This window comes from Cyprinus carpio, chromosome B4, assembly GCF_018340385.1.
Source record: "Cyprinus carpio isolate SPL01 chromosome B4, ASM1834038v1, whole genome shotgun sequence".
Taxonomy (NCBI): Eukaryota; Metazoa; Chordata; class Actinopteri; order Cypriniformes; family Cyprinidae; genus Cyprinus; species Cyprinus carpio.
In genome coordinates this window covers 4,058,529-4,072,116 of record NC_056600.1, presented here as the reverse complement: position 1 = coordinate 4,072,116, position 13,588 = coordinate 4,058,529, and the positions used below count along the sequence as shown (strand labels likewise).

At 34.9% G+C, this 13,588-nt stretch overlaps 1 protein-coding gene across 1 annotated transcript; it reads right to left on the bottom strand.

Annotated features, from left to right (window-relative positions):
* Nucleotides 1-9,861: 9,861 nt before the first annotated feature.
* Nucleotides 9,862-13,092, bottom strand: LOC109077046 (transmembrane protein 229A-like). Its single transcript, XM_019092668.2, has one exon. The coding sequence runs from the start codon at nucleotides 12,898-12,900 to the stop codon at nucleotides 11,902-11,904; it is 999 nt and encodes a 332-aa protein (XP_018948213.1). The 5' UTR covers nucleotides 12,901-13,092; the 3' UTR covers nucleotides 9,862-11,901.
* Between the last annotated feature and the right edge of the window lie 496 nt (nucleotides 13,093-13,588).

Below are 13,588 nucleotides of genomic sequence, written 5' to 3'. Positions count from 1 at the left end.
GTGGGTGATTTTTTAATTGTAAGTAATTTTATACATATTTTTAGCTCTACAATAATAAGCTTTGAAGCAAGCCTCCCTATACAAACAACAACAGTGCAGGAGGGAAAAAAATTAAAGAAGAGGAAATAACCCATAACAATAAAGCCAAGCTTAATCAGAGGAGGAATGTGACTTATAAGGCCGGTTAGGACATGAAGTCCAAGCCAACAAAATTAACCATCAAAATAACAATAGTTCCTAATTAAAAATAGCACTTGACCTTCTTTTTGCCCCTTGGACTCTTTAAGGCTGTCGGTCTGTTTATTGGCATGTTTACTGGTGTATTCAGCAACAAAAGGTGGAAATGTCTTCTGATTTGGACCATATTAAACATTTAAAACTAATAATAACTAATAATGAAGCTGCGTGCAAATAGACATTTTAATAAGCCATATGCACTGAGTCTGTGCTTTCAGCTTAAGTAATATGTTGACATCAGCAGGCTGTATGATGAGTGAACTCAATAATATACAGAAACTCCCCAGCTATGTGGATCGTGGACGTGTGTGTGTAAGGACTGATGTGGTGAAATATTTGCTACTGACAACACTTATGAGTATTTCCAGTCCCAGCTTGAAGTTAGTCACTCCCAAAAATGGTTGAGCTGTGAGGTAAATAGACAGAAACCTGAAAAACCAGTTAGATGAGAGAGCGAGAGAGTCAGTGGGTCACTATAAATAGTCATTTAGCTATTATTATTGACATTATTACTAGTTTTTCTGAGTCTGTAGCAGCCCCTAGAACCATATGGTAAAATTATGACATTTGGCTTACAAAAAAAAACAAACAAACAAAAAAAAACACCAGCAGGTCTAATTGGATGTCAGCACCACCTACTGGTCAAAATAATACTCTACTCTAATAAAAATCTACTCATGACCTCATATTCTGTGACCAAACAAATCTACTCAGCCTTGAATCACTTGAATGTACTATTGTTTACTAAATGTGGTATAAATAAATACAGTTTAAATAAAAAAGAACCAAAGAAACTCCAGAGTAATCTAATACACAGCAAGTGCACGAGTCGTGTTTTCATGATTCGAGGGAATCAAACTGCTTGCAATTACCATTTACTGTAAACACACCTAAGACATTGACCATAAGAACTCCTTATCAGAAATCATAGAAGTGTTGCATGTATCCATAGCTCTCTTAACCTTTCAGACGTATCTGCTTACTTTTTAATTCAGGATTCCCGTACAACTTTCCGCTTTACTATTTTTGTCTCTTTGAGTTCTCACCTTTGCATGTTTCCTCGTGCTATTTGAGGCCTGATTGTGGGCGGGCATGATATTTGCTCTATAGTGTTATGCTGACGACTGACAGACTTGGCCGCAGAAAGCTGAATGTGCTCATCTGAATTACTGCAGCATTAGATTATGCTTATGAAGAGCAGCTGTTAGCTATCGTCCAGCGCATGCACACATCAAGCACACAGATGGCTTTAAAGAGGCCATTTTAATTTGTGAGCAGCAATAATTGCTACTAAACCTGAAATTAAACCTGCAAAGAAACAGACATGCAAGTCATAATTATGAGATAAAAATATAACTTTGGACAATTTAAATTTTTTAGATCATAATTCTAGCTTTTTATATGAGATAAAGATATGAATTTGATAATTATGAGATTTAAATTTTTTTTTTTGTGTATTTGACTTTTATATTTTGGTTTTTGTTTTTTTTCATAGTTTTTATCTTATAATTGTTTTGTTTGACTTCAGTCACTGTTTTTACTCCGGAAGTGGGTGTCTTTTTTTATTTTGTTATTATTTTTAATTTTTATTGTCTTTACTATTAGGACATGGTTGCAAAATATGCTTGAAAGAGCACTGGGATTTACACTGATGTCAAAATATGCATTGCACATGCAGTGTTGTATTATTTATTATGAATCACAGGAGAAGAAATGTAGTGCAATACTGTTTAGCCAAACCAACCAGACTCATTAACATAACTATAAAACGGAAGTATATTGTGTTGACATTGAGCTCAAAATCACACATCAGTCCTGAAATGAGCACAAAGACAGCATCAGTACTGTCTTCTCAGATTCAGCTGGTCCTGTGGGGTTAAAAAGGTGAATAGCGGAGTAGCTTGTTTTTTTCCTGCACAGCTCCTGGAAGCAGCGCACAGTGCAGCGGCTGATCTCTGAAGTTATGTAATGTGGTGTTGCTCTGGTTGGAGCTTCTACTGTAATTCATAAAGAGAGAGAGAGAGAGAGAGAGAGAGAGAGAGAGAGAGAGAGAGAGACAAAGTAATAAAAACAAGAGACTTTGTGTTTTTTCGAAAGATGAAGACCCATATGATGTAAGGCTGTGTTACTAGACTGTTTGACAAGAGGAGAACATGCATATGAATCAGAGAGCAGCTGTGTGTTTGCCTGAAAACACTGACCTCAGGACACACACACACACACACACACACACACACACACACACACACACACACACACACACACACACACACACACACACACACACACACACACACACACACAGACAGCTGGTTTATAAGCATGAACACAGGCCAGGAGGAAGTAACGCATCAAGAGAAATCCCAGCATGCCCACACAACAAAGCTATTTGATTCTAACAAAGAAAAATTATCAAAGTGAGAAAGATAGAGACCAGTGACATGGTACACGGACAAGTACATAACCCATTTACATAAGTACAGAAAACACAGGGGAAAAAAAGCTTTGGTAAATCATAATTATGACTTAATCATAACTATGACATAGAAATTATGATTTAATTATGAGATAAAAAGTCATTATGACATAAAATTCTAAATTATGAAGTTAATATGTTTAACATTATAATTACGATATCTTTTTCACATAATTGACATATATGACATAAGCCAAAATTATGACATACAATAAGTCAACATTTTTTATGACTTTTTACTTGTTAATTGGCTTTTAAAAAATTATCATATAAAAATTCAAATATTTTACCGTCATAATTATAACTTTCTTATGTCAAAATAATTGACAAATTTAAATTATGATATAAAACATCATGTTTATGAGATAAAGAGCCATAATTATGACATAAAAAGCTGAAATTGAAAATAAAAAGTCAAAATTATGACATTAAGCCATAATTATGAGATAAAAGTCCAGTTTTTGACTAGTTGAAAATTTTAGGTCATAATAATGATTTTATCTCATAATTTGACAGTATGTCATAATCAATATTTTGTGTCAGTTTCTGCTTATGTTATAATTATGACTTTATCTCATAATTGACACATTTTTTCATTATGTGGCAGAAATGGGCTTCCATATGAAAACATGAGATGTGATGGAGGGAAACCTTTTGGGAGAAACATCTTAAATGAGGCTTAAGAACTTCATTAAGCTTCGTCAGGAGCGATATAGAGCAGCATCTGAACAATGAAATGTGATTCTGCCATTCAGACCTGGCCAAACATCAGCACTAAAGCAGACTGAGCTCTCTGCAAGGATGTCTAGAAGCTGAAGCAAGGCAGGGTGCACATGACTTTAACACCGCCAGCGTAAACACTGATGTCACATCCTAAAAATCAACATAGTGTGGCGGGAATATTTGGCAGCTAAACTGTATCCTGCACAGCTGACAGCATCAGCACTGGCTAAATATTGACCTAAAGTTATCAGCACTGCATGGCAAGCAAATGTATTTCCCCAGTATTTGTTTGACCTCGTTTCTCGCTTTAGCAGCAAAAACAAACCAGGCTGTAATGTTCTTTATGTCCTCTGGGTGGCAGTGGACACCTTATTATGTGGGAAATGTGAACACCAAAGCACTAACAACATAATATTCAACAACAACAAGTTCGTAAAAATGTTTACAAAAAATGTGTGATGTTGAGGTGTATTATGGAACAACCTCTGTGCTGAGTTTTAATGTTTAGGGTTGGTGTTTTGAAATGAGCAATAGAAAATGTGTCTAGAAAGTGACGTTTTTCCTCTGTTTTGCATAATACACAAATACACCCAAATATATAAGGTGTTGCGCCCTCTTATGGTAAATATGCACATTGACACATTGCGTGATGCATGTCAGCGCACCTCATCATGACATTTGCAAGAGTAGGCTTGTTTATGAGACTTTTTGTCAAGCTTTTCAAACAGAAGTGTTTCTGTCCAGACAAAAACAGAAGAAACCCAAGTAAGCAGAACAGATGCCTTCTCACTCAGTCAGGTTTCGTTACCTATTTTCTGCAGAATTGCAACTAGAGTACAACAAGATAGACTAGGTATATGATGATGTTTTATAGTAGACGTGTTATTCAAGAGTTCTATACTGTTTTTAGACTTTCATTTATTACTTTTAATGTTTTATAATTAAAAATATTTGAATTATTTTAATATAAAAATACCTGATTTTATGTTCCCTTTTTAAAGTTTTAGTAATTTTGTATTTATTATTATTATTATTTCAAATATGTTTCACAATAAGTTTTAGTTTTTATTTTGAGTTTATTTCATTTTTTTATTTTTTTATTTTTATTTATCAACAAACTAAATTAAAAATGTAGCCTTGGCAACTAGCTGAAATAAATAAATATTATTTTAAAATAATGTTTTGACATACATACAATATATAAATATGACTTAGTGATAAAATGGTAATTTTCTGGTTTATGTAAATATTGTTTTAAATTAATGTAGACCATAATTTATATTAAGTATCTTTTAATTCACTGCATTATCATAGTTAGCCTTTATGACATGGTTATTTTCATACATCCTTTTGTTATGCTGTTTACTGCATCTATTTATTTTCTACATTTATTAGATCATTTGCAGACTAAACGCTGAAAACACAAGCCTTCGAGGGCGCAGCTGATGTGTGACGTCACTGTAGGTGTTTGAGAAGAGCATATGGGTCAAGAGCTGGGGTTACAGCCCCATTATTGTGAGCATGACAGGGGATTGGGTTTCAGGATGTAAAATCACACTATCGTTTGTCCTCACCTCTGTGCTGGACTTCAGAAGCTGCTGAGCACTATCTATCTATCTATCTATCTATCTATCTATCTATCTGTCTGTCTGTCTGTCTGTCTGTCTGTCTATCTATCTATCTATCTATCTATCTATCTATCTATCTATCTATCTATCTATCTATCTGTACTGTCAAACCAAAATAAAAGTTTTTGTTTACATAATATGTGTGTGTACTGTGTATATTTATTATGTATATATAAATACAGACACATGAATGTATATATTTAAGAAAAAGATGTTACGTTTATATATTAAATATATTTATATGATATAATTTATCTGAATATAAATATATATATATATGTAAATATTTTCAAAATATGCTGTATGTGTGTATCTTTATATATACATAATAAATATACACAGTATACGAAGAATATTAAACGTGCTATTTTGATATTTTGTTTGATAATTTGAGCAGATTTTAGAACACATTTTTAGCAACTAGAAACTGCATAATAATGTGCTAGTAACCACTTAGCAATTGCCCAGGCATCCACTTGCTTTATCATATGCATGCTTTATCTGATCTGATACTTTCTCTTCCTCTTTCTCAACCAGACTTCCTGTGAGTCTGTCTCAGTGCATCTCGAGAGCACTATTAACTTCTACACAGTCGCGACTTCCTGTGCACTGTGTGTGAAACGGCGAGAGCTCAGACAACTAAACCTCCATCTCAGCGCTGCCAGCTTCTGCATTCAGAGGTCAGACAGCTGCTGACCTGGAAGTAATGACCTGAGCTTTTCTATGCCTGTGAACCACAATCTGTCACCATCACATCAGCATGCAGGGCATCTCTTCCCAAATTTACAATATGACAATTACGAAGGCCTGATTTACAATACGAGAATTACTACAACCATTACAATTACCTGATATGTTTTATCAGTGTTATGGCACAATATTAGGGTTAGAAAATGAAGACTATTCAAGGATCATCAAGGTTCTTACTTATTTCTCACTAAAATCTGATTGTATAGTAATAATTCATATATTGAATTATTTTTTATTTCTATATTTTCAGATTTAATTTGAATTTACATTTTAGTAATTTTGTTACATGCTTTTTGACTTTTTAAGTTTTTAATGTAGTATATTATTTCAGCCCCTTTTCAGTTTACTTTTTTATGGTGTTGTCTTTAGTTCACAATAAAAACACTGATGACAAATGCAGTATGTTGTACTGCCTTTATGTTGATTTAAATAAAAATTAAAAACATTTAATTACAGTAATTATTAATGTTATTATGATATAATTGAAAAATTGTGGGACTATTTTTGGACTGGATTTTTTTTTCATTGTATTTGTTTATAGAAATGATAATTAGGAGAAAATTGTTTAATTGCACAATGCAAAACAAACAAACAATGTTTCCAAAAATATAATATATATATATACTACCATGAGAAAATATAACCTATCCATGAGTCAAGTTATGTAAGATTCACACTTTAAAACTATTTCTGAATTTCTATTTCTGTTTTTGATCAAACCATTGATAAATCAGTAACACAAATACATCACAGTTCCTCTTATCAGATTTGTGGTGAAACACATTCTGATCCAGAGTGAGACGAGAGCAAATGGCTGCAGATGTCTGCAGCTCTGCGTGTAGCTCTTTGAATATCATTTGACTATTTAAATCTAAAGTGTAAATATTATGTTTGGGCGTTGAGTCTGAGAACTGCTCATTTGCAGCATTTGGCACTTTTGAAAAACACTTCCTGAATAATTGCATTCTGTACACACTGATCACAAACTTGAAATAGTTTCTTAACAGATTACTAATGATTCACAAGGGAAGAGACGGATCCATGCACACTACTCATTAATGAACGGCAGATGTTTTCTTCTGAGTACTTAAAGCTCGGGCTGAAAGAGGGTGGCGAGGGCATTCAGTAAAGCCCTGTTAAACACTAAAGCAGATTAGAGCTGATGCTTTATCCTTTACTTATGGCAAGAAAATGTCCTTACACCAACCTTGCAATAGCAACCATGCAATCTTTGTTTTAGGTACGAAGTGACGTTATGTGTTGCAACGCACCTTTAAAGGGATACTCCACCCCAAAATGAAAATTTTGTCATTAATCACTTAACCCTATCTCGTTCCATACCCATAAAAGCTCTGTTCATCTTCAGAACAGCAGGAGGCGCTTTGGATGAAAGCGGGAGAGGCCAGGACTGTCCGGTAATGGTGTCAAGCAGTGCATAAAAGCTCACAAACGTCGTCAGAATACTCATCTGCATCAGACATGCAAAATGGGTTAATGAAAATGAAATCGGGAACACTTTTTTGTAAGCAGTCGGTTTCCTTCTGAAATTTAGCAGTGATATGAAAAAACACAGCGCATCCTTGTGGCGATTTTGAAACGTGAGCAGTGCTCAGTTTTATTGATATGGAGAGAGTCAGGGGAGACTGCTGACAAAGGAATTGTTGAATAAAGCGTTATTTTTGTTTTTGCTTACAAAATGGCGGCCCTCAAAATGTATTCCCGCGATTGCACGTCTGATGGCAGATGGAGTATTCTGACGACGACCTTCATACCTTTTATGGACCTTGACACTGTTATTTATTTGGCAGTCTATGGGACAGTCACAGGCCTCCAGGTTTTCATCCAAAATATCTTAAATTGTGTTCTGGAGACGAACGGAGCTTTGACGGGTTTGAAACGACATGGGGGTAAGTGATTAATGACAAAATTTTTATTTCGGGGTGGAGTATCCCTTTAAAAGTACCACATGAGCAATCTTCTCTACAAATTGCACAACTAAAAGGGAATGTTCTGGGAAGGTTCTCTTTAAGTTATGAACAAACATTCGTCCAGGAATGTTAATAGAATGTTCATTCAAACCTGTCGTCTTTAATAACATTCTCAAAACGTTCGCACAATTTGTTATTTATACATCATTCGTGGAACTTTTTTTCTAAACATTTAATTGGATGTTCGTCTAATGTTTTTTAAATGTTACCACTTGTTTCAGAACATTCAGAGAACATTGAAAGATACAGTAATTCTCATCTTGTTTATTAAATGAAAAATATTAAATGGAATGTTCCCGTAACATTTGTATAAATTTGTTTTTTTTTTTTTTTTTTTTTTGTTTGTTAAATGTAATAATATTTCTTCTTGTTTCAGAATGATCAAAGAACACAGTTAACATTCTCATAATGTTTAATTATGACATATGAATGGTTATATGATAATGTTCGCTTTTAAAACATTTTTAAAATTGAGATTTTGAATGTTCAGAAATAATGTTTTCATAACTTTTAAAAACCTCAAATATCTATATAAAAAACATCTAACACTTTAAATGTTTCTAATATCAGAATGTTTAGAGAACATAAGCCAACATTCTCATAATGTTTGCAAAATGATATACGATATGGTGTACAAATTATATATGAATGGTATTAAAAAAATAAAAAATGGATTTTGTGATGGTTTCGAAATAGCATTTTCATAACTTAAAAAATTTCTAACTTATATTTTAAAATGCCTAAAATGTCTATTTAAAAAGTCTTACAACTTCACATTCAACATTCAAATGTAACGTTTTTATAATGTTTGCAAAATGATAAAATGGAATAGAACATTTGTATAACCAAGAAAAAAATGTTTCAAAACATTTAAAAAACTGGACATTTAGAAAGTTCAGAAATAAAGTTTTTTCATAACCTACTGGGAACATTAGCAAAATGTTCTCAGAACACATTTTTCTTAGCTGTGTGAACGTTTGAAGACATTCTGTCAGTACAAAGCCATTAGGCTGATCACCTCTTCTAGTCTGTTGAGTCTCAAGGGACAAGAATCACAGGAGACATATATGTAAACCAGACCGTGGCTGTTTTGTTTCTTGACGTCAGATATGGAAAATATGCAGGTCCCTTCAGTAACAGCCAAATCTCTCCTGCCCTGACCAGAGTATCGAGAGCACAGTCGCCACGACAACACTGAAATACACCCCAAATACACAATACATCACGTTTGATCTCTTTAATTTGATCAGTGTAATTAGTGCATAGTCTGAACAGAGACAAAAAAGATGTGCTACAAGTTTAAAATGCAATAAATTAAAGAAGTGCATCAAATGATTTCTATTATTCTAGACTCAGACTAACATCCATAAAATGATCTAGCTGTAGGACTAATTACATAAACAGACAGGAAAATGATAAAAATCATCACCAACCCATTCCTCCAATTATACATAATGTTCTTCCTCAAAGTCAGAGGGACAAAACAGAACATTTGAGCAGCTGCCGAGAGTCTTTACATCAATAAGTGAAGGAAAACGATTCCAGTCACTTTTATGTATTGTAGAAAGCTGTCTATTCTTCTCACAAGACAAAATCTGGATTTTTTTCCCCCTAAAAATTTGCTAAAATAACAGAGTTTTGAGGCTGATGTATAGAATATCACATAGAAATGACAATTTGCTTAAAATGTGCTCACCGTCAGGCTGTTTAAGATGTAGATGAGTTTGTTTCTTCATCAGATTTGGAGAAATGCAGCAGTATGTCCCTTGTTCACCAGTAGATCCTCTGCAGTAAATGGGTGCCGTCAGAATGAGAGTCCAAACAGCTGATAAAAACATCACAATAATCCACAAGTAATCCACACCACTACAGTCCATCAGTTAACATCTTCTGAAGTTAAAAGATATGCGTCTCAGGCTAAAATATGAGTCCTCTGTCCATAATATTGCTTTCTCTTTGTTAATTGCTGGACTGGAGTGTTGTGGATTATTGTGATGTTTTAATCAGCTGTTTGGACTCTCATTCTGACGGCACCCATTCACTGCAGAGCAAGCAAGCAAGTGATATAATGCTAACTTTCTCCAAATCAGATGAACAAACAAATGCATCTACATCTTGGATGTCCTGAGGGTGAGTAAATTTCAGCAAATATTCATTTTTGGGTGAACTATTCCTTTAAAAATTCATTGTTCTAAGCTTTGGCAGTTTCTCTCAAACAAATCTTTTGGAAAAGGATTTTTTTTTCGTACAAAGACAAGGAATATAGATCAATTCAGTCATATGTTCAAGAACAACCACTCTTTTGAGGGACCACAGTAGTTATTCACAGTGCACGGTGCTCAAATATTTAATAAAGTTGGACCGTTGTGAAAGTCTCTATACTTTGAGACAGCGTTGTTCATAAATGCTCAGCTTTAGCTGCCGTAAGTAGATCGATTACGAATCGGTTTTCTCTATTCCTAAAAACCCTGCATCTTGAGGCCTCGTTTTTATAAGAGATGAACTGAGATACGCCTGAACGAATGCAATACTTCGAAAGAGTTTTGATTACAGAAGTGCAGCTGCCTAGAAGTGTTAAAGAAGGCACTCTCGTCCTGTTTAAAGCTAAAGGTATCGCTCCACAAAGAGTCACAATTTCTCTCACAATCAGTTTGCTACGGTATAAGCAGAGCGGCTCATTATCAGGACGAATGCTGCTATCTCCACATGCAAAATCCTGACGCATGCAGTTATGAGGGGAGATCGTCCTCATAAATCCCATCATGCAGTAAAACTATCATCCAGATGCCCAATATTCAATAACCATCAAAGCCCAGCAGGGTTATCTGTGTTAGTAATTTGTGAAATCCTGCTCTGTGTGTGCAATGGCAGTTCATAAGGTTTATCTTGTACACATTAGGTTTAAAAGCACATTAAGGCTGTTAATGCAGCTACCTTTGTTTCTCTGAGGAAACGTTTCTCTGAGGGTGTAACGCTGGTACGAAAATCCCCCTGAGAACCAGCAATTTATGGGTTTTGTTTATACCTCTGAGAGCAGGTGCATCTGTCCTTGTGTGCACATCCTGGGCTTTTCTGTCATACCAAATGTTGGAGGGTTTTGGCCAGTAAGGTGAATTTTTACTAAGCCACTTAAAAATTACATCATGTGACCTCATACAATAAATACATTCAAATAAAGTCGGAGAGAACGGGGCTAGTTGTCGCACATGAAACTCGTCACATCCGAGTAACTACTATTTCTATCTTATTATATTATCTATCTTGTCTTTGAAACAGTTTTCACTCAGAAATTGTTAGTAAATTTCACAAATAAGTGCAAAGAAACAGCAAGTGACACACTGAATTAAAAGGGACATTTTAAAGTTGAAAGAGTTTACTTGGAAAATTTGTTTTTAACAAAATATTATTGTTTTTAAAAATTCTGTTCTCCAAGCAAAAATAAGTTAATATTATACATCTATATTTTTTTAGAAAGTTGTCACAGTTTTATCAGGGCAAGCTGTCACATGTATTAAACGTTGTAATTTTACAGAATTAGTGTTATTATTAATGTTATTATTAATTTAAAAAATACATTCATATACATTATTATTAATTATTAATAATTGTAATTATAAATGTATAGAAATTAAATTAATATTTTTTAAAATGAAATATTCTTATATAAAGTATACAACACTAATATTGTAGCTACTATAAAATGACTAATATACTTTTTTATAAATACTATATATTCTATATTATCACTACGATATGCTAAAACTGATATTTGTCTGTGTTAACATTTTTCATGCTTCACAATTAATTTGTTATTTAAATATAGCAAAAAAGCTATTACACAGCCTGGTATTCTAACAGAAGTCAGGTTGTCATTGTGACAACTTACCCCATACAGTGTGACAACTTGCCCCACTTAAAGTATTTAAAGTACAGTATATTTTTTTTCTGAATTCTACAGTGCGTCTCGATACAGAAATTGACTTTCAAAAATAAACCTGAAGTGACAACTAGCCCTGACCTCCTCTTTTGAAAAAGCTTCTTAATTCTTTCTCAAGCATCAAACGTTCAAATGCCCCTCTGCTGGTCCCGGGAGCATATCTTAGGAAAAGCCCACATGCAGTTTGTCCTCCTCCAGCTTCCCTTTTGGCAGCAGGCGTCCATTGGCGCCAGCGTTTGGCATCTCCTCGTCATTCCTATCATTGCACACAACCCTCAGCAGAACATTCGACAAGATGTCTTGATACAGACTCAGACAGACCCATCCTGGAAGATACAGCAATGTTACCAGTCCCATGAAATTGAGAGGATAGTGGGAATAGTCCCAGGAACAGGCGTCATACTGTCTCAGAGCAAAGCCCCAGCTGAACTCCCACATGTAAATGAAGCAGATGTAGATGGGAAGCCGCTGCAAGGTTCCCCATCCTCTCCTGAAGTGCAGATGGAGGTAGAGCTTCTCCACCACGAAGCTGCAGCTCCCATACATGAGGAAGGACCACAGGGACGTGTGGCCACTCAAGGCCCGGTCCGCTTTCTCAAACAAGTTGAACACAGAGGTGAAGAGCACCTCGTCCAGAAAGCCATGCATCCCGAAGAACACGAAGCGCAGGACGCCGTGTAACCCATTCGGGTGGGATGACCTCAATAACACCCGCTTGTCCTGATACTGCAGACTCAGGAAGCCTTTATGAAAGACATTTGTGAAGTACAAAGCCAGGATGTAATGCACAACGAGCTGCGTGACGGAAACCACTCTGATGTTCTCCGTGCAGGTCACCACATTCCCAATTAGGATCTGCAGGCAGATGTACAAGGAAGGGTAGAAGACGAGGTGGAAAACGACAGGTCGCTCTTGAAAGCATCTTTTTTGCAGGTAGATCTTCTCCAATACCAGATGCGTAATAGAGTGCACGACGCACAGATACGGAGAGGAGAACCCCAGCAGTCTGAAGTCGTTGTGATCCAGGAACCTGCACGCGGAGGACAGCAGGATGTCCAGCGTGACTCCGTGCATCCCGTAGAAATACATGCGCATCCACTGCGGTAAAGCAGGCTGAGCTCGCAGGCTGTCCGCTCGTCTCGTCGTCTTCTTCATCATCATCGTATCTGGCCTCAAACGCACTCAGATCTCGACGCGTCTTTGTCAGACGGTGATTTTACGCCGCGATTCGCCGGTGACACGCTCGCGCCCCCTCGAAGCCCAAAATCTCGCTACCCGCATCTCTTCTTGCGCGATCATTGGAAGAAGCGAAATGAGCAGAGAAGAAATGAGAGACATAATAGAACCCACCACTAGATGGCGCTGTCCTATTCATCTATACAGATATACAAAGTAAACCGTCTTAAATAGGCAATAAAAATACTGCATTATACACAGCTCTGGCCATCGACATTCTATTCTATTCTATTCTATTCTATTCTATTCTATTCTATTCTATTCTATTCTATTACATTACATTAATATATTAGCCTATATTATAATATATTAATATTTTATGTATTAAAATAATTCATTTGATTGTTGTATAGTATTTGATTTATTTTATCTTTGTGTTATTTTATAAAATAGTGTACTATTATATCATTTATAAAGTATATATATATATATATATATATATATATATATATATATATATATATATATCTATATATTATTATATTTTATGATATTTATATTATTATTTAGATATTTTTATATTTAATTATATTCATTTTCATTTTTTTTATTTATCATTTATTTGATAAAATACTATATTACATAAATATATCTATACTGTAAAAACGTTATC